The following is a 22,368-nucleotide window of genomic DNA, read 5'->3' as shown; positions in this document are numbered from 1 at the left end:
TAAATACTTGGAACAAAACTATAAGAAAGCTTTAAAAATAATATTCCTCTAAAATAAAACAAATCACCTGTTTCTGATATTACACATCTAAAGGAAAACTACCTATACTTATCATGGCTCAGAACTCTGTACGGTACCATAAAAGGGAGCAAGCACTTTTCCAAGGCAGTTAACATCATGCCATCCTGAAGTGGGAAAAGTATTAAAATAATCATAAGTGGGAGGCTGGCTCTCTTGGAATTTAATTTTTTTCTCCTCCAGTTTGTTGAAGTTGAAAGGGTTCTATCAACAGTCAAAGTAAAATTCAGGAAAAATGCTGCAACTGTATTTTTTTCCCTTATTCATAGCATATCATTGTCAGTCTTCTAACAGTTAGTTCTTACAGTGTTTAGAGTCAATTATATATAATTCTATTTTTTTAACTACCTTTGCTATAATTACAGTATGCTATTATTACAAGTTCAAAGTTTATACCAGGATGCGACGTTATTGCTTCAGTGTCACCTTTAACCCAGCACCAAATAAACTATTATTTATGACTCAGCCAACTTAGTATGAACAGAATTTCAGCTGAAGTGTTTTGCAACCAACGTACTGAAAATGCAGTCTACTTCAACGACTATTATTAACTGACTTGCATTTTTGCAGGCTTCCTAGGAATTGACTGCTATGCATTTAATATCATTTATAGGGCTGATTTAAAAAACAAAACCAAAACCCAAAACCACAGAAATAAAACGCCAAAATGACAATGAGAAAACTGGGGGGAAAAAGCAAACATTTTTTTCCCCATAGACTGACCTGAACACCTTTACACAAAGGTAAAAATATTAGAGATGTGAATTAAGAAAACAGGCCCATCTCATGTTATTTTCAAAGTCATAGGAATCAAACCAGTTTAGATTAACAAAACAACAGAATCAGATCCATTAAGGAATAAACAGGCACGCTGCAGATTTGTTTCTTCTGAACAAGTAGCTCTTTCAGGAGCATCATGCAAATGTCTAAAGCCACCTACTACTAACCCAGCCTCCCATTCAGGGACAGAAACATCAAGGTATAAAACTAAGCCTTTTTTCAAATACCAGCCTTACAAAACAACTGATGCAAGCTGACTGAACTAGAGAGACAAATAAAACTTCTTTCCCAAGAACAACCCAATCGGAAAGGTCCTTGCAAGACACCAGGCAATAAGTGGAACAGTATTTCAAGAACAACAGTCTCCTTTTCCTGTAAGTAGGAAAGCACTTTAACCCACATGTCTAAAATTTTGAAGAATTTTCTTTGTGGCACACCCACACTATCTCCTGTTTATACATGAAGAGCACCCAATAAAATTGTTGCATGGCAAATAAAATTGCCCTCTAAGTCTGGCTGTGAATAACTCTAAGCACATGACAGAGGAAGACTCAGCATGTTTTGTTTTAAAAAACAAGCTGTCCTCTTTAAATACAGAGTCTGCCACACAGCAATAGGTCAGAGTCTAGCCTTTCAAAATCCCCACAGCTGCTTCTCAGGTCACTAGGGCTTAAACAACATTGACAAAACTCTCAGTCGCACGCACGCGCAGACCAGCTGGTAAAACACCGTCAGTGGTTCCCATTTTACCATGCCATTTTTTTTTCCCCCCTTATATTTCATTGGGGTTGTTATTCTACAGCACTTTCAAAATTGCTGAAGTGAAAGTATGTCTAGTTTAGGGAGCAATGGTGCCACCAAAAAGCCTGCATTTCTTAACTTTCTTTACCCTAAAAATACCTGGGGCTGCACCACACTTGAACATGCAAGAATTTCTCGGGGAAGATTGCTAAATGTTTCTTCCAAGTCTTAGCGAACTTCAGCCCAGTGGTTCATGGCAATGTGCAGCCCGTAACACCCCCCAGACCTGCCGCCTGTGGCCCCAAAGATTTCAGAACGATGTCTGTGAGAGAAAAGCACTTGCAAATTCCGGATTCGTTCTCCCTTCTCACACTCCAGTGACAACAGTACTGTGCTCAGATCCACTACAGCACTACCTTACTTGTAACTAGTTCAATATTTTTGTGTGTGAATGCAATACACAAAAACTTGGGCAGGGTTTTTAACCACAGGTATACTTTTCCATGAAATACAGTAGACCAACTACTGTTGTGTTAAGAGATCCTAAAGCTTGTAATTATGTATGTCTGTAGAAATAATTATAACACACCTTTTAATTCAGCTCAGCTGGTAGTGCTAATGTCTCAAAAGCAATTTAATAAAATTAAAAAAAAACATATTAAAGAAACCGGTCAGTCACAAATAATAATCCCAGGCACAGCATAAACAACCTGTAGCCCCGCCATCATCTGATAAGCACATGACTTCACATCCTTTCCATTTCTATTTTATTTCCATGATGCTGATGTATTACATTTCTCTGTAAAACATTGTATAATCCACACACGGTACCACTTTACATATTAGCACTTTCAAATGTATTCCACGACAGCTCTTTTTACTACAGTCATATGCCTATTTTAAAGCCTTTCAGTTACTGATTTAACGTCAGTAATTTTTCTCCCATAATCTAATTAATGTGCCCAGTAAGATCTAGTAGGTACTGCAAAAAGTACAGCTGTGTAAAGCATGAGTTCACATTGAAGACTATCTAAAACTGCAGTCACCAAAAGCCGTTTGAATCATATTAGCAATAACTCTTATTAAACAGAGACCTTTCTCAGAGGTGCACGAGTTCACTAAGAAACAGGGATGACCAGCAGATCAAATGCCACGTGGGTGAGTGCTGTGCAGTTGCTGCAATCTCCGCGCCGTGCCGCACGGGGCCACAGGCAGCCAGAGGCAGGACGCACCCACCTGGGTTAATGTGCAACGGTTACCCACCCAGGAGAGGCAGGATATCGAGGGTCCCTTTATGATCAATGGGGAAATTAAGAAGCAGCACCTTCTGGGCATCTATCTCTTCGACTTCCGAGACCCTAAACATCTAACTTCAGCTAGAAGCTGCAATTCAGCAGGCCCACCAAAGAGATTCCCACGTTAAGAGTGCTTAGAATAAATGAAAAAGAAAGAACGAACTAGATGAAAATCAGAAATACCACACAAAAGTAAAAGCAAATCAACCTTTGTGAATATTAGAAAGTAATTCTAAATCAGTCAAAGATAATTCTTCTTCCTTTAAGGGATGTTTTCCTAATTTATACAAGTTATTCCCCACCCCTACCCCTCATCCTTTCTGGTGGAAGAAAATGGAAACAAAAATTCCTTCCCTCCTACTCTGCCTTTTTCTCCACTAGCATCCGTGGCAATCGCTCTGATGCATAATGTTACATCATTACTTTTTAACAGAATTCCCAAGTTATTTCATTAGGTACACCTGTACCAAAATTAGTGACATATTAAGACTGAAACATGCTTTAAGTCCATCATCAGCACTGCAGAATTCTTCCTCCAATATTGAGTAGCATTATGAATAACTGTGTCAAATCTGTTATTATATTACTGTGCATGTCAAGTTTGCTTCTTTCAAAGTGCTTCTTTTCCCTTGTTAAGACAAACTTGCTGAGATTAGTCAAAGTTAAATGCCCAAATTAACAAAGCAATGCCCCTTAAGAATCCTTAAGATAATGGAGGCTCATCAGTAGAATTTTCTGGAACTACACTCACAGATTTATTAGTTCCCACACACAGCTACTGTTTAAAAGATCTTCAAAGGGCCTGTTTACTAAAACAAGTGCCAAATGTGTTTTCAGTTGCACTCAAACTGCCTGCAGTATGGGGCAACCGTGCCAAAGGAGAAGGAGCCTTTGTCAACTGCAGTTTGAAGTACTGTAAACAAATTGATATAAAGCACCAGAAGGTTTACAACATAGTGTCAGCATTTCTTCCTCTGACTACTCAAGGAGTAAAGCTAACAATAATTAACAAAACAAGAGTATCCTATAGCAACAACATAAAAGGTTGACATACATTATCATTCTATCTTGAGAGTCTTAACACCACTCTTCATCACGGTGGTGGTGAAGCTGAGCAGCTTCCTATAAGTAGAGAGAACATCCACTAGTGATCTCAGATGAAGTCTGAATTTCCTCTAATCCTAAGTATATTTAAATTAAAGAGTTTGGTTGCAGACTCCTATAAAGCCAGTATTTCATCTTCTCGCTTTTTTCTCCTATTGAAGCCTACACACTCTGCCCTTGAAAGTGTTAACTTGGTTTCAAGAACACAGTTTTCATTTAAATAGTTTTATAGCATCTTCTAAAAGGTAAAAGTACTTTTGAAATAATCTTAACTTCCAATGTGTTTCACACACGACTGCTTCTGCAGAATGCTATGAGGAGGAGCAGGGAAGAAGGATAAATATGAGAGTTCAAACCCAGAGGCTACCCTTCATTATATTTCAGAAGGCACTAGGGGAGATCAATAAAGATGAGGCACACAGATAATAAACAAGAGTCTGTTTCTGTTAATCTTCCCCCCAAAATATATAAGGATCCACATCTACCTCTTCAATTTTGGTGTCAATTGAACTATGAAGATAGCCAAGTATTCAGGGATTGCATTTCTAGAAGAAACATAGATCGTGACGGCCATTACAGTGCACTCTATCTTAATGCAAAAACATATCCAATTTCTTTTTAATATGTTCAAAAGCATCTTTCCCCATATAGTCCATGCGCCCTTCCTCCCATTTTCTCCGTTCGTCTTCTGGACTTGATTCTTCTGGTTTGAAGTGAATCATCAGCTCTGAAACAGAATGTGCGACCTCATTCTGTGGGAAGAAGCAGGACAGTGGGAAAACAGTCATTTGGTGGTTCTTACTTCTGTGCTGTGAAGTTAAACCCTAAATGTCAAGCCTCTGCTTTGTACAGACCCAGTTAAAACAACAAAACAAACTATTCAAACATTCATTCTGGTTTTTATAACGTGATCTCATTCTCCTGTGCTTTTACTACTAGTCATTGCACCTTTGAGCATACCAAACATTTATTTATTTTTGTCTTAACTCAGACCTCAGCCTACTCAGCAACAACACAATGAGAATATTACAAATACGATCCATTTAGAGTAGAATACCTCCTACAATAGAGTGTAACCATGTATCTGTGCAAATTTTGTCTTCAACAGGCTGTCATTAGCATGTAAATTCCTAGAATTTTTGGTCACTTGTTTTATCTGATCTACAGTGAGGTCGGTATTATTTAGCTGATGTGAGACACATTACCCATATAAACTACTTCAACAGATCAACACTATTCTTTACAGAAATAACTAGTTCATTTTGAATGATGGTTCAAAACAGTTCAAGATCAAGTTATCATAGGTGCCCAAATGCAAGACACATTATTAGTGACAATTTAAAAGAAAAGCTGTGTCCATGATTGACCAATGCTGGTAAAACCAGCACATCCAGACAATTATAACCAGTAATAGAGATGAAATATAACAAGGACTAATCAAGGCAGGTACTGAAAACCTTCTTTAAGTACTACACCAAGAGGCTCCAGGGCAAACAACTCATCTTGTGTTATAAATAAAATAGAAATCAACTGGAATGGCCTTCCAGTTAAATCCTCACAAATTCAATATAAAAATGTTTCAGAATAGAACATAATGGGCAGGAATCGGTGGCTTAAACTGCCTAAGTGCCCTGGAATATCCATGACATCTGCTGATTTGGGGCAGATAAAGCACAGGACTTGTGCAAGACCCACACCTGCAGACCAGGTAAGGTATTTCAAACAGTCAACATGACACTATATGCTTAGGCAACTGCATCCTTCTATATGTATCCCCACCTGGGTCCCACTCGGTACACGACTTTAAACATCAATAAATACTCTGAAGAGCATGCTCGCTCCCTATATATGCAAATATGTATTTAACTTTCAGGCTTTGTATGCACATAACTGAAGTAATTCATGAAGATTCCTCTCTTTACCATTGGCAAGCCTGATCAACAGTTTTGGATGCCATTAACAACAATACAGGAATCACCATGTTTTTAAAAATGAAGAATTTTAAATAGGGCCCAAACACCCCCGGGCTGCATGGGACCTACAGTTTCATCTACAGTTTTGTTTCTGTCTTAAAGTATTTCACTGTAGTGCTTCATAATCATACAACAGGCCTCACTAGGAAAAAGGCTGTGTTGTGTACCTTACAAGATACAAGTCCTTGACACCCTGCCACCTCTATCAATGTCAAGTCTGGCACTGTTGTCCCTCTGCCCAGAGAAATGCATCACTTCAACAGAGTAAAAAAAAAAAAAAAAAAAAAAAAAAAAAAAAAAAAAAAACCAAACTGAACACACAAAAAAAAAAAAACAAAACAAAACCAAACAAACAAACAAAAAAAAAAAAAAAAAAAAAAAAAAAAACCAAAGAAACCACTTTGCTTGTATTAGTATCCGAGAGGTAAAATTAACACCATGCATGTTATCACTTGGGGGCTAGTATGAGAAAATACACATTTAAAAACTATACGTTTTTAAAAGAAAATTAGAAAGGGATCACACCCCAGTATTGGAAGCAGTTAAGGAATTACGTAGCTAAAAAATTAAAGAATTTATTTGCACATTGCACCATAATTAGTTGAGATTTCCCAACATTATGTTGGCAGCAAAGATATGCATGCAATTATTAAGAGATGTACAATGCAGAAAGCTACGTGTACCAGTTCTGAGGTTTCCTGAAACGCAGGATGAAATACAAGTTGTTCTGAAGGTCTGTCAGGCTCAGAGAGGTGGACGTTGGAACCGCTTTGTTCAACTTCACATACAGGTTGCTAAAATACAGCCACTAAGGTTTTATTAGGCAAATATTTTTTCATAGTTTCTTTATCATGAGAATTCAGATGGTAGAGATAGATTTCAGTCTTGGGTTAAGGAAAAGCAGTAGACGGGAGGAAAAGGAACAAAGCACAATTGGACAATATTCATCTTACCCAGCTTTAGCTATCAAAATTGCACTGAATCTAAGCTCCTACTATAATCAATCTAGGATAAGTACCTCCAGAGGGCAGCTCATCTCATCCTAAAACAGGTTCAAGAGTGGCTGTCATTGTTCAGTGACTACAGAAGCAGCCTGGAAAGCTAGCTTACAGTAGATGCCTACCATTCACGAGGCCAAACTCCAATGAGAAAAATCTCATTTTAGGATAATAGCTTGGCTCTACAACTCGTGAGCTTTTCATATGTATAAAATGAGAAAAGAACAACGAATGCCAAAACAGAGGTAAAATAGATTGCTCAAAGAACACTGCCCCAAATATTTGCCTTTTTCCAGATATCAAAACATAAATGGGCAGACAAACCCCATTCTGAAGTCTTTTCCATCAAAACCAAAACCATCCCCATAAGACTATAGAAGCTAACCAGCAAAAAGTGTCGTGATGGTATTCCTAAGAAGAGAATCAGGCTATTAATTTCTAATTATTATGACCTTCTGATAAACCAATTCTAGTAATTACAAAACAAAAGAAATTTCTATTTGAATGACACTACTTTAAGTGAACATTATGATTTTTTTACCCCGAACATCTGGAAACTGCACCTGTCTGGTTTGAGCATTTCCAATGGAGTCAGATGCACGAGGCACAGAAGATAACACATCCTTTGCCAACAAATTTTTAAATTAGAGAGGTAGAAGGTTTGCAGTTTTCCTTCAGCCTCTTCACACTCAAGGGGAAAGAAAAGAAGGAAGGCTACAGTTTTATTTTATGGAGTAACTGTAATCTAAAGGGAGGAAGCACTGAACATAGTAAAAACTGTAGAGAGATGTCCACCAGTTACAATAACAGATGACATTAGAACATTATTTTCTGCTAATTGTACGTTGCTGTAGCATGGTTTATCATGCAACACGTCATGACTTGCACCTGCAGAAACATTGCACTATTATGTCCAACTTAATTTCTGCATAAAATAAGGGGAGTCAGTGGAAGAGAAACACCCAAATACAGGAGCGACAAAAGAACCAGGACCCCGGCAACATTTGTCAGTGGATTCTTTTAAGACACTCCTTGTTACCCAAATCACAGGAATTTGGGGAACAGTTTTTCAAGTCGACATTTCAGAGGAAAAAAGTTTTCTACAGAGAAGTGATAGAAAGGATTCTAGTTATAAATATATTAACTCACAAGAGTATTAATATTAAAAAGATTACTTTGGTAACAATTTTTTTTTTTTTGTATTACAGTTTATTGAGTACCTAACAACATTCAGCAAGTAATCTCTTCGTAAAATTCAATGCAAACTCTTAACCTCCAGACACTTCATGCATGCATGACTAAAGATTAAAGAAAATAAATACTCTCTAGACTATTTCTGATGCTAGAAAGAAAATTTAATAGCTACAGCTACGTTGAAGAAGATATAACCTCCCAGATTAGAAGCATAATTTTAAAAATCTCATTTTAATATATCATTTTACTTTGTTGCTGCACATGGTAACATACAACATACTTACAGCTCTGAAAGTGAATTCCTCTGGTGAACACACTGTGGGATATATTTCATATGTCTGCTCTTGAAGCACGGGCATTTGCGCTGAATTGGTCACAGAAGGACTGACCTTTTTCAGTGTCATTTCAACTCCACTGAAAACGTGCTAACAAAAACAAGAACATTTCACCACTGAAATAGTAATTTCTTGCAAAATTAGATCTTATTTACAACAGTTTCACTTTCTTACAGGGATTTCAGCATTAAAGGACTAAGTTAATAAATTCAGAAAAGTTTGTGGTCCCAGATTCAGAGCATGTTGCAATTTAGATTTTTGCATTTTTGAGTGTGCCAGTGTCATCAAGAGGTAAATCTAACAGGTATTTCCACTTTCATGTTACCTTAGCTGAAATATTCCTTTACTGTGCAATTTCTTAAAAATTAAATCATGCTGAAGTATGAGATCAAAAACTACCCATTTCTTCCTCTGTTTTCCAATTTGTCATGAGGTTAACAAAGCAAATTCCAACTCGGGGCTTTGATAGTAATTCTCCAACTGATCTTATAGGACCATGCAATTAGTTCAATGATGGTAATAGTCTAATATTATAAAAAAAATAAGAAAATGTTTACATATGCATAACAGTGATCTAAATTGTCATGTCTGGATACAAAATTAAAAGTTGTGCTTCTCCTATTCATTACTTTGTGCTGCTGGTCTCCAAGAAATCATCTATTTATCATCAGATTTTTTTTACTCTAGTCATGGAAACCATATATTGCTGCACTTCCTTTAAAGAAAAAAAAAATGCTTAAAGAGCTCAGTAAATGCTTGATGACATCTGAATACTGTATGTAACATCCTAAACATAATTTACACTGCCTTTGCAAATCTGATTTATTTGTCATGAGCCTCATAAAACAAGTTATAATACAGTTCTGAAAAGGTAAATTTTACTGTAGTTCAAGGGCTCATTTGATGGTCTACATCGATTTGGCTTCAAAAAGTCAAAAGCCTGTTTGTTTCACAGCCAGATTATCACCTTCTCTGGTTAATTTGTATCATACTTTGTGTTTAATTTGCAGAATCTCTACACATACGTTCCCATACAAACTCTTCATCATTTAAGAAGGGGGCTGAGGGGAAATCTTTGGAAAGCCAATAGTACTAAAAATCCTTCCTAAACTGCTAGTTTAGATACTTCTAGAAGCAAGCAATCACTGCTACTACCAACCAACAGATACTGGTTTTCCACATAATTTCTTCCTCTAGCAAACAAATATTTTTCAGGATTTTTGTTGTGATTCCAGTATATTCCCACTAACCCCTTATTAGTTACCTTGCCTTCCTCAGATTCTGATTCTTCCCTCTCCTGATGTATTTCTAACAAAGGCAATACACTGGCACTGTATATATTCCACCAGAGGGCAAGAAACGACAGCTGATGAAAAGATCCAGAGGTGGTGCCATCCTGCACAACTCTTTTTGTTTGAGGGTTATAGTTGTAGTTCCAGGGCTTTGTTGCTCCCAAGAAGTGAACAACTTTGGCATCTCTACCAAAACTGTAGAGATTAAACATACAGGTCTATACATGAAATATATATATAAAAACATATATATATTATATTATACATATATATGAGCATATGTGTGTATATATTTATATATAACATATATATTACATATACATATGTATTATGTTTTATATATATATGAGGTAATTTTGACATTTTGCCACAGCAACACATTCAATATGGGCATGTATTAGTATTTTTTCTATCTTATTAGTTTACTGTGTCTCATTTAGCATACAGAAAACAAAAGGCTGCATTGTCATTTGCTTCCAGCTGCTGATTCTAGTAGAAATGTTCATGAAGGACACTGACAGGCTTATGCAGTACCATTTCCAGTCCTCCTGCATACTCTGTTCACAAACAAATAAATACCACTTCAAACACTGAATCAACAAAATTGGTTATTAGTGATCCCACATTAAAAATTACTAATAAATACATTGTCCTAAGTTCACCATTGAGTGTTTTGTGCAACTGAAACAGTAATTTATGACACCCTAAAATCCAACTTGCCTTCTGCCAGAAAAGTTTCTCTAACTGCAGTGTCTGAAGTCATATAATTACTAGCATAAATTCTGTTTCATGGAATAACCTAAGAAATAATTTAAATAATTAAAGAAAAATACAATTAACTGTTTCCCATAGAACTGACTGGAAAAGATGGGAATAACTCTGAAAGCAAAGCTGTCAGAACCCAATGCTGAAGTAATTTCATATTTTCAAACATGAGAAAAGCTCATCTGAAACAACATATGAGACATTGTAGCCAACTCTGGGACATGCCCTGTGTCCAGATGCAAGACATTTGTATTGCACATAGGTTCTACTGCGTGATTTTTACATAACATCATTTGTGACTACTGAAGTTTATAAACAACAGACTATGCCATTATTATTCTCTCTTATAACAGAACAGTAACAAACTACGGAGGTTTACAGTCAGTCAGAAGTGTTACTACTTACTGGTTGAAAGCAGGAACATAGGTGTATACAGCACTGCTGCTTAAGTTATAGATGAAAGGTAAGTGTTTGCCAATATCTGCTGTTGCCCAGTTGCTGAAGAAGCTATTCAACAAGCCCTGATCACCTCCTAAAGAATATAAAAGCAACAGTATTACCATAATTATGCGTACACTCAAATTTACATCAAAATTTCACATCCAGGGATGGGGGTGGGATTGGTGGGTTCATGTGACTGAAACTTGGACTTGACAACATGGCCATGTGAGCAGGTACAAGTGAGTAATACCTGATCCACTCCGGTGCAAGTTCAGTGTAAATGGAGTCCTATTGTAATATAAGAAGAAAGGAGTAGGAAAGGGTTTTGGTCTCCCTCAGAACAGAAGACTGAAGATCAGCTGTATTTCTCTCTCCTAAACCAGACAGCAAAAGTAAAACTTCCTAAGTAAGGCTGAGACACAGTGTCCCTTCATTGACCTTCTCCGGGAAGAACAGTCTGCAATAATTCAATGGGTCTTAAGTACGGTGTAAGAGGCAAAGCTCTGCACCTTAAATTTTTGTGGGGGCACAGTTACGTAAAGCCCGGAGAACTCCTGCCTTCCTCTGTTCTGCCTGATAGCATGGAAGGTATGGAAAACAGCTTGCTGAGAAGGAATCCCATGTCTTGCACTTCATCCCTTATGCCTTGCCCCTTACCATCAAAGCTGCCATGCTCAGCAGCAAACTGCAGCAGTAAGCTGTAAGTTTTCAGAGAAGGCCGGAACACAAATACCCCACTATTAAAGCAGTCAGGCCAGCCAGAATCAGGAGCTGCTGAAAACTCTTCTCGATCAAACAATTCATCAACATTGCAAAGCACCTTAGAGACAGTAGGAAAAAAAAGAATAATTGTTAGAGCAAATGTTTTGCTAGAACATGAGCAGCTAAAAATCAGTACCAATGAAGTAAATTGCTAGTTTGGCCAAGTATATAACTTGCAGACCATAAAAGCAGTGGCAATGCAAAAATATGCTAAGGGTCAGAACCTCTATTTTTATTATAGTAAAGTGACTTTAATTGTGCTTCTCCAGGATTGCTCTGACAAAAGCGCAAACCCTGTGAAATTATTTCATGAACCTTGGAGATGCTCCAGAAGGTCCCTTTAAATATTATAACATACCATGAAACCACATAGTTTCCTTGTTTCTTAGATTACCTTCCCAGAGTCCACTATTTTCAGTAACTGCAACAGAGCTGAATGAAAGCTGGGAATCCAAATAATTTGAGTTTGCAACAGACTGAGTAAAGGCGTAGTAGAAAAACTGTCTCTTGTTACCAGTTTTCTAAAATAAGTTAAGCTCAGAGGTTTGCTTTGCTTTGCTTTTTAAGCTTCACAAGGACGTGTGGAAAAAAAAAAAAATAAAAATCAATCAGGTTAAGGACAAGGTCACTTTTAAAGTTGGTGGAAAGACAGCTGTACAGTCTCTAAAAGTCCCACCCACAATTGAGCCACAGTGAAAAACAGAAGAAAAATATTTTTTTTTTTAGGATAAAGATTACTTCATTGAGTTTAAAACAAAACCAAATATTTGCCTTCCTCTGTTAATGTAAAGCAGGAAATCATAAGCCTCCCCACCTCACCCCCTGAGAACAATAACTTAATTTGCTTCCTAATTCAAATACAATCCTATTAAATTAAAATGCATCCCAGTCTTCTAAAGTTAGTCATTTAAGTGTAAGAGAAGACTGACATGACTGTCCTGGACAAAATTATGGCCATTTTTATCTCTACACCTCTAATTTTCTCCATTTTAAACCTGGCCTGCCTTCCTGACCAGAATAAGTCCAAATGAAAGTATATGAGAGATTTATTTTAAACATCTGTCAGAAGCCCATTTCCATGGAGTGTGTTTGTGATATCTTTTGAGGACAGTCCTGAGGCTACTCTCAAAACAGGGTTTATTTCTGTGGAGCTGGCAAAACCGTGAGCATTGCCAAAATACACCACCTGCAGCTCCTGCAACCGTGTGACTACCAGCAAATCTGGTCACTTCACAGGCCAGCGGGCTGCCTGACAAGGAAGCATCCCACACTCAGAGCAGCTCTTTAAGACTGACACAAACATTTCCACGGGTCCCACCCTACTCACCAATGTGTCTGCATCCATGAAGACACATTTGCTATAATGAGTAAGAGTCCAGCAGTGAAGCTTGGTGAAGGTTACACCCAGTTCTGGCCTCTGCATCAGAGCCAAACGGACTGAGTCAGCACTGTCAAGCACATCCACCACGATAACTTCATCAAACACACTGCGGAGGGCAGACCTACCAGAGCAAGCAGTGGAGGGAAAGAAGGGAATTTAGAGAGGTTCATGAGAGGTCACATCTGGCGTGAAAACAGCGACACACAGTACCACATTTATTATAACAAAGGCTGGATCAATTGGTTAAAATGAGAAGTCAGAAGTCAAAAGTCCTCGTAAACCGTCTGCTGAAGTGACAGCCCATAAACCATTGCCTCTTCCACTATGGCACCAGCACCTTAAAAGTGACAGATGCTGTACGTTTGGGAAACCAATCCTTAGTTTAATTACTTAATCTCCTATGGAAACACCAACAGAAATTGAAACAGCTTTCATCCTGCACGGCTGTCTCTGAACACCAGCATCCTGTGTTCCCCGTGCACGGCACAGGACGTGGCACGCACTGCCAGCTTGGTCATTTTGCACCTAGTATGCCCAAGTAAATGCAGCTTCAAAACTGCCCCTTTTAAAACAGGCAATATGTACTTGCTCACTACTACAAATTGTCTCAAATCAGACTTTTAGGAAGACATCTTTCTTCTATGCATATCTTTCACGGGAATTGTAAAGGTGATACCAAAGTAGGTCATCTTCCTTCAAGACACAAGAAAAAAAGTCTTTTAAACACAGCTTATTTATTTATGTTACACTATTAACTACAAAGTCCTGAGGGTCGTACAAACACAGAAAAAAGAAAAGCCCATGCTTATTATCTGGATTGCAGAGTCATCAGCTTTTGCTTGACTCACCTTCAAGGGTCAGGAGTTAACTGGGAAAGAAATAAGAGTAGGTACAGATTTTTAGAAGCATAGTTCAGTAATGTATTTTTTTTTTTTTTATGCTATCCTTGATTTAAAAATATATTACAAAGATTTTTTGTTCCCCCACTGAATGAGGATGGAAAACCTGATGGACTTAGTATCCACCCAGGTGTCAAATGTACACAGTATTCGCTCAGGAAGGTTACAGCATTCCGACAAAACCCGTGCTTCAAAAAACCTGTAAAACCAGATTTCGGTACATCGAATCACAGCAAAAATGGGAAAGCATGTTTCTTGAGCCAGATGCACTGCAAATACTTTCACGTGGCCTACAGAAATCAGGAGTTTGCACATTTCCTAAGCCATAGCAGAACTAAGAGTTTAAGTAGCTATGGCATGTCATGTTCCTTTTAGCAAGCAACACGGTCCTTCAAATAACGGGGCTTGAGTTCAACAGATCTAATGACATTTCTGTACATGCAATTCTGTAGTGCCTATAAAGTTATAACCCAAATTGGAAAGTGATTATGCTTTTAAAAAAAAGCCACCAAAATAAATTAATTTCTCATCATGATAGCAATGCATCAGCATTTTAAGAGGATTAGTCATCTGAAACTGAGCCCCTCAAGTTTTTGGAGAGTTCTGATGTCACATGTGGTTATGTGTCTTGCTCCTTCTAAAAGATAAACACTTGGGAAAAGAAAAGAAAAAAAAAAAAAAAATCCCAAACCACAGTAGTGCCTTTATTTTGGCTCAAAAGCAAGACACTAAAATCTTAGTTCCAAAAATTTCAGCTTATGTCCCCAATTACGGGCTTATAAAAACTTCCAGCCACAATCTCTACTTCTGCAAGTGAATTCCTATTAGGCTTATGATCTTATCATGGATGTTATGTGGGACTTCTCTCAGAAATCGCTAGCCAAGGGGAAACTTCTAAACATAATGCTGTGAAATCCACAGGAAGCCTATTAAAATCTTTCATGCTGTTGTTTATTCTTCCATACCATCAACCTCCAAAAATACATGAATTCTTACCTCATCCTGCTGGAAACCTCAGGTGTAATTAGTACTGCCAGTTTTCTAGATGTCATATGGTTCCTCAACGACTGTCCGAGAACCAGGGCGCCTTGACAGTACACATCATCGGTAGCAAGGGTCACAAAGGCTTGATCTCTTACTGTGAGCAAATATTCAGAAGAGTTACTTTACAGTTTAAACATAAGCTCTTTTGGCAGGTTCCTACAGCCTCCCTCCTCCAGCTAACCAACAGGCTGCAGCTTATAACAACCTGCAGTACCTGTGATAAGCATTTTTCTTTCCCAAACTCCCCCAGAAGACACAACTGAATAGAAAATCCAGTGAATGTGATTGCAGAATGTATGTTTATGAATTTTGTTATTTTTTTTCTTTGCCTGATTTACATAATAATGAGTATGAAGTTTTTGGACTAGCCCTAAACAAATAATTCAAAGTCTTATTGCCTAAACAGAATGGTAATCAAAAAAAAAAAAAAAAAAAAAAGCACTCTGTAAATATTTAGATTGTACATTTAACTAACATAGTATAATACAACTGATAAGGAAAATGTTCCTGTTCATACAGTGTCAAAAGCTAAGGAAAAAACCCCAGGGTTTTAAGTACTATCCAGAAATGTCCTCCTTTCCATAACCTCACTGAGTCAACCCAACAGGCATTATTCTTTGCCCTGTCCTCTTTGTGCTGGAGTAACTGGTGCTGGCTGAACAAACGCAGAGAAAGAGCTACTGAGATTGGTATACCTCCCAGAAGCTAAGGATCCTTACCTCAGGTAGATTCAAGAAAACCAGGAGTGTGCCTTATTGCCAAGAAACACACAGGGAAAAAATCTTACATGGGAAAAAAAGTTAGAATAAAAAAGTAAGCAAGCTACACTCCTGCACAATAGCAGACATAATGTATTCTGTAGAGATACCAGGCCTGTGGCAGTGTCACCAGGGGCTGATTCTTCAGCTCTGCCCTCTGAAAGAACCACCGTTACTGGGGTATTCCTGGGGAGAGGCAGAACCTACAATTCAGCAAGCTGAACAGCATCCTCAGAGCAGAAGGAAGACCCCAGCTTTCTAGGCTGCAAAATTAACCAGAACCAAATGAGCGGGTCACACAGATGAGAGGAATTCCACTGAGCTCTACAGAGCTTCAATAAATACTTGTGTTAAACTACTTGTTTAAAACCACCATCATCTTAAGGGACAAACAACTATGTTAAATAAATTAAAACAACCAAACAATACCAACAGCAAAAACACCCTGTCATACAGTTTCCAGGTTCTGTGAGAGACACCGGGAAAGAATGTCACAGAGCTACTTGCAGAGAACCCAGCAAATGACCTCAAGGCTGCCTCAGCCAGAAGCTGTCAAAATTAATGAGTTCAAACCTCTAACCTAACATCGAGGTATGCAGTGAAGTATGGTTGGTGCTGGTAACAAGCTCTCGGGTACTAAGTATTTTCATTTGTCGTGTTCTCTAAATTCTGAGCAAAGCACAGACCCACTGGTCTTTTTTCCCCCTTTTTGCCCTACCTCCCACTCATCTCCAGACAGACCTGAATTCAAATAAATGACATACACTTTACATTTGCTGACACTGTAACAGATCCCTGCACCTCAGGAGAACCCCTGTAGTGTTAAACTTGGCCTAAAAAACTGAATAATCCACCCAAACTTAAAACAGTTTGTAGATCCTTCGGAAAAACAAACTCCAACAACATTTTTAATCACAATTTCCAGGAGAAGCAAATGTGAAAAGGAGCTTTGAAATCTCCTGTAATCATAACAGCTTGAACAAGTGTGTTCCAGAAAACAATTAATAAGGAGTTGCTTACATGGAGCGGTTTAAAAGGGCAGTTGTGCAAGTAAACTGTTCCTACTGCAATGTTCCAAAAGGTTAAACAAAAAAATATAAGCATACATAAAAAACAATAAAACACTGAAGACTACTTTAGCAATAAAATTATTCTCAAGAGACATAAAAAGTCAGAAATGAAAAGCATTTTTGTGTTAAGCAACAAGCATCTTCAACCAAATAAAGGTAATAAAACAACTCCTGAAAGGAAAGTGGAAGGTAAGTTAATACAAAAAGCAAACTGTAAAATGAATGGGAGTTTAAATCTTAAAATACTGTTTTAAAAAATAACCACAAAACTGAGCATGTAATCTTATTGCTTCTGCAAATTCTTTTAGCTACAGAAGCTGAATCTTTACTTAAGTAATACTTCTAAAAATATACAAGCTACTCATCAAATAGTTCAGCATGCTGCTATGGCAAATTACCACATCCTACACAATGCTTTCATGCTCTGTACCTCTGGGGCAAAAGTTGTGGTCAGAACCATGAGGAAGCAAAATGGCAAACAAATACAGCTTATAAGAAACTCTTGCTAATACCTTACACAGAAAATAAACTAATAGCCTGATTTGAGAATCAGATGTGGGCTATATATTATGGCTTTCTTAATAAAGTGAATTATTACAGAAATAATTAAATAGATAATCGAACTACTGACTGAAACCCTGTAACATTAAAATATTTCTGGTGCAAAGAGAGAAGCATGTCCTAGCTATTTGAAAATTGTATAGGAGCATGACTGATCCATTAAGGATACGTAGCGGGTTTAAAATCAAAAGGTTTTATCATTATTTTCATTTAATCCCTGATTTCAAGGAAGAACTGTTACTTGACTTGCCTCATTTATAATGTGCTTTGGAAGACTGTCCCTATAAGTAAATGTTGTTTTTGTTTTTTATGACTGAAAACTAAGGATCAGATTTTCATATAAACTTGGGAAAGTAAACCATTTACCTGAAATCAAGGAAAATATGCTGCATTAAATCTAATGTATGCAGAGTTTCACTCACTGATTTTAAGCTGAAAAAAAAAAAGAGCTGTTCTTTGAAGTTTGAAAGCCACCGGTGTAGGTATTTAAAATTCATTGCAACTGGATTTTTATTTTTTTTTTTTTTTTAAAGTGTCAAGAGCATAACTTTCAATTCCTTCTGTTAAATGACAACAGGATTTTTCACGGAAAACACCTAGTGTGCACAGTATTAAGTTTTCAAGCAAATTGTTTTCAAGCTGTGGAACCCTATGGCTAATACCATTGACTCTCAGTGAATTATGACAAAAGTGTATGATTAGAATTACATTAAAACCTTGTCATAGGAATTTATAAATCTGCTCGTTTCTCTTCTCTGGATTACTATACAGCACATGAAGATGCAGATTCAGAAATCATTACCATCAGCAGTGGCTCCTCAGTTTTAATACCAAACAACAGTTTCTCCGAAGTTTTTCAAGCAAGAAACTCTAGCGAGTTATTTTAGAGCCCACCCTGCAGCTACAGATAGCAACACAGAAAAGACAGCAAAAGTGATGTGAATCACTACAGTCTGGGTGTTTTTATGTGAAACCTACAATTTTTTAGCCAAGATCACCAACTTCTCATGCTACTTACTCATAGCAGTAGTACCTCTGACACTGCCAGAGGCAAAATTCTTCAACAGGCCTGAAAACCAATTCCAGGGCAGCTAAAAGCTTTACTTCGAATCCACACCAGCAAGCAGACAGGGTGGTGCTCACTTTGATGTTCAAAGAAAAAAGAGAGGGAATCAACAAACACTAGGTACCCACTGAGAGTTGGGAGTGACTCATAATAACAAGCACTGAATGAACCACATGCACCTTGCCAGCTTCTAGACAAGTTTAAGTAGGGTAGGGTTTTTTTTCCATAATCCACTAAAAATAGCTTTTAAAACCTATTTCAGTCTTTCTTCTGATAAACAGAGAAAGGATAAATGTGCTCTAGCTGTGGCTCCTAGAGTAACAACTCAAATTTGCCAAGTTGCCCACTCCAAAATTGCAATAGGAGACCAGAGACAACTTTCCTACAAGCATATGCTAAATAACGCATTGTTGTCTTAAGCATAAAAATAAGAGAAGATAAACCAGTAGCTAAAAGCCTCCAACCAGCTGGTTCCCAGGATGTACTGCCATTCATATTAACCAACATTGTACAATTGCTTTCTTAAATTCCTCCTTGGTACCATCTGCTGCTCTTTCTGTCACTTCCCCGCTTCTACTTCAGGCTCACCCTGCAGGACGGGCAGGCCACAGCCAGGACCTGTGCCCGCAGAGCCCAAAGCACCTTTCTGGAATCCTGAGAGACAGCGACATAACACGGCCCCAACTCACATCACGTTTTCTAACAACAATTTACTCCCCCTCCCACACATAGGTCCCAATGCATCCTCCCCCAGCAGCATGTCTCAGTGGGGATGTGTCAGACTACTGCAAAGATAAAGCAAGCTACGAGCCTTCTCACTTCTCTGACCTAGCCCAACCATAGCAGAAGCACTTGGAACAGAAAACTCTGCTCCGGCTGACACCCATGACCTTAAAAGCAGTCAAGAAGCATTTTGTTATAAGTAGGTAAAATGAATAATGATTTCAGACTATAACCTGTGTCAGACCACCATCAGAAAGTACTGTGCACGTTTTCAGCAAAGGGGCAGTTCTTGCCCTGGTAAACAAATGACAGCTGATGATTTTAATTCCCACTCTTCCTCTGTCTGGGTTCAACAGCTGAAACATTCACAATATTGCTGAAAGCAAAACCAACACTTTACACAGACCTTTTCATAACAGAATATAAACTGACATTTGATGACACTCAATACTTCTCCTGGTCTAACAATGTTCTGCCTGATCAAAAAACAGATTCTCCCTTATCCTTTATTAAAACAGTACTGAAGTTTAGTAGATGGGATTATGATTGTTGTCTTGGAAGGCTACAGAAGGAAGACTTGTTTCTCATTTTGTGTATCTTTTACTATGTATCTTTCAGTTAGGAACAGATACATTCTGCTTCAAGACCCTGCAATTTTGTTATTCAACAGCTAGTAATTGATCCCTGTGAAAAATCAAATGCAACAATGTTATAATATGAAAATAAGCGTAAGGCATAGAGCCCCAAAACTAAACCCAAAATAGTAACATAACAGTTTGAACAAAATTAGTAATAATTGCTTAAGCAATCAAAAGACAGCACAGAGGACTTCACACATGGTTAGGCGTTTCCAGTCTTTCCACCTTCCTTTCAAAAAAAACCCACAAGCAAAGCAAACCCACAGTCCTCTTATCCTTTAATTTGCAGACCCCCTTTCTCCATCTTCCCCCAACACCGAGTGCCACATACATGAATTCAAACTCGGGATCCACCAGGCTGAACACCCGAGGAAGGTGGGTTTGGGACACCCTTCTAGGGGTTCAACAAACCCAACTTTGGGGGGGGGGGGGGCTGCTGCTCAACCTGTCCCTCAGTTTTGAGCACATGTTCAAGAAACAAAAAGGCACCTGCACCCACCCCATGCAGTGAGCCCTAAACCAGCCCCTCACGGCTTTAAGGATAACTGGCTAAACCCAACACCGGTGCTATGGGAGAAAGGACCTGAGAAAGGTCCCTCTGAATCTGCCTCAGCCCGAGGGAACCCACTGGGGTCCGTCACCCAGCAAATCCACCGGGAAAGCCCACAGAGGCCTGGGTAGGCCCGTCCATCTGTCCAAGCAGAACACGCAAATGAGCTGAACTCTTTCACCCTGCCAGCCAAAGGGTTTAAACCCTAAACCGGGAGCCGCTAACGACAGCGCGGTACTCTGCTGACAACGAACCACCAGAGACCCTCGCCCACACCGGGGTGCGAGGAGGCCCCGTGGGGAGCCGGCCCACGCCGCCGGGGCAGCCCCGCCGGAGCCGCGGTACTCACCGGACATGCTGCGGCCGGCGGGGGCTGGGGCACGGCCCACGGCCCGCGGCGGGCGCGGTAAATCGCAAAACGGGATTTTCGAGCCTCTTTTTCCTGCTGAAGGCAGTGACAGCGTGAATTATACCCGCAGGGACTCCCGCGCAGCGGCAGAGGCCGTTTGGGAGAGTTGAGCAAGACCCACCCCGCTCCCCGTGCTGGGTTTCCTGCAAGTTGAGGGGGGGGGGGGGCAAACCCCCCCCTCTCGCCCCCCGCACCGAGGCAGGGCAGGGCCCGGAGCTCGGCCCTCAGAGCAGCCGCCCGCCCCCGGCCCCGGCGCCCCCCACGCGCGGCGGAGGCGGCACTGCGGCGCCCCCTGGCGGCGCGGCGCTCCCGCCCCATTGGCCGCCGCGGGGCAGCGCCCACCCCACGCCGGGGCGCCCTCCCGTCATGGCGGGTTGGGGTGGGGGGTGGGGGGGGAAAGGTGTGTGTGTGGGGTCCCCTCATCTCCTTCTCCCTCATCTCCTTCTCCCTCATCTCCTCTTCCCTCCCATCCCGCCACCTGCGCGCTGCTCGCGGGGCTGTGGGTGCCAGCGGCACCTCCGGAGAGCCTCTCCTCTCGGGTCATCCACGCAACTCCCCCCCCCACCCACGCGCCGTTGTTCCCGCCACCCTCGCTCCTTAGATCGCAGAACCGCCCCCCCCCCCCCCCCCCGCCACGCACGCTCCTGCGAGGAAACGGAGAAGACGAAAGGTGAGCTGGGGGGAGGCGCTGCGGTGCGGCCCTCTGAGGGAAACACCCGCGTTTTTGAGGGCGAAGATCCCGGAGCGCGGAAAAAAAAAAAAGACCTCGGAGCGCGAGTACCGTGACTCCGGCGCGGCTCGCGGTAACCCACGTACACGGGATTCACCGCGAGTGACGGGAGTCCACCCCGTAACGTCCCCGTAGCCACCATAACCCTTACGGGTACACACATTCTGATGACTTGTCACCCAGATAAATCAAAAAGAGGTTTTCAGAGAGCTTGTGCAGATAGCTTGTCACCCAGGTAAATTGAATAAATGTTTTCAGAGAGCTTGTGCCGATAACTCGTCACCCAGGTAAATTGAATAAATGTTTTCAGAGAGCTTGTGCTGATAACTCGTCACCCAGGTAAATTGAATAAATGTTTTCAGAGAGCTTGTGCCGATAACTCGTCACCCAGGTAAATAAATAAGTGTTTTCAGGGAGCCTGTGCTATATATGTTTTCACATGTATATATATATATGCCCGTATATTCACACAGCGTATCTCTGCAAGGCAGTTTTAGGCTGCCCCGGTTCAGCAAAGGCATCTTTGGGTCAGGCTGTGAGTGCTTAGCGGAGGGCAGCGATGCCGCTGCCGAAGGACATGCACACACCTTTAAAAATAAACCTTTATTCCCAACAATGTGCAAGTGATCGGTGTTGCTGCGCCCAGGTGCTGCATTTGTTGGCTCACACGCTGGGAGTATCCTGAAGGTCCACGGGAGAAGGTGATGTCATTGCTGCAGTAGCGGCAGAGGAGATTAAGGAAGGAAGGACATAAAAGCACAAGGAAATCAGGCTTTATTTA

At 40.0% G+C, this 22,368-nt stretch overlaps 1 protein-coding gene across 5 annotated transcripts; it reads right to left on the bottom strand.

Moving 5' to 3' along the window:
• Positions 1 to 2,349: 2,349 nt before the first annotated feature.
• On the bottom strand, positions 2,350 to 21,435 carry GYG2 (glycogenin 2). Of its 5 annotated transcripts, none has more exons than XM_033000164.2 (9): positions 20,798 to 21,435; positions 15,035 to 15,176; positions 13,086 to 13,260; positions 11,654 to 11,816; positions 10,961 to 11,087; positions 9,763 to 9,985; positions 8,448 to 8,588; positions 6,655 to 6,765; positions 2,350 to 4,750 (listed from the first exon to the last, which is right to left on the bottom strand). In XM_033000164.2, exons 1-9 carry the CDS (start codon positions 20,802 to 20,804, stop codon positions 4,589 to 4,591), a joined length of 1,251 nt encoding a protein of 416 aa, XP_032856055.2. In that variant the 5' UTR covers positions 20,805 to 21,435; the 3' UTR covers positions 2,350 to 4,588. The 5 variants fall into 5 exon arrangements, with proteins under 5 accessions (XP_032856055.2, XP_032856056.2, XP_032856057.2 ...); XM_033000165.2 differs by lacking the exon at positions 20,798 to 21,435 and adding an exon at positions 18,490 to 18,824; XM_033000166.2 differs by lacking the exon at positions 20,798 to 21,435 and adding an exon at positions 15,802 to 16,704.
• Positions 21,436 to 22,368: the final 933 nt, after the last annotated feature.

This window comes from Tyto alba, unplaced genomic scaffold (assembly GCF_018691265.1).
Source record: "Tyto alba isolate M040663 unplaced genomic scaffold, T.alba_DEE_v4.0 Super-Scaffold_14, whole genome shotgun sequence".
Lineage (NCBI taxonomy): Eukaryota > Metazoa > Chordata > Aves > Strigiformes > Tytonidae > Tyto > Tyto alba.
The sequence above is the reverse complement of the archived record's forward strand: the minus strand, read 5'-3'. Positions and strand labels throughout refer to the sequence as shown.

Excerpts from the sequence above, each read along its gene's own strand:
- GYG2 (XM_033000164.2), bottom strand. Across the intron at positions 11,817-13,085 it reads TCATGGATGCAGACACATTG|GTGCTTTGCAATGTTGATGA; the intron begins GTGAGTAGGGTG and ends ACTGTCTCTAAG. Across the intron at positions 6,766-8,447 it reads AGGAATTCACTTTCAGAGCT|CAACCTGTATGTGAAGTTGA; the intron begins GTAAGTATGTTG and ends GCTGTATTTTAG.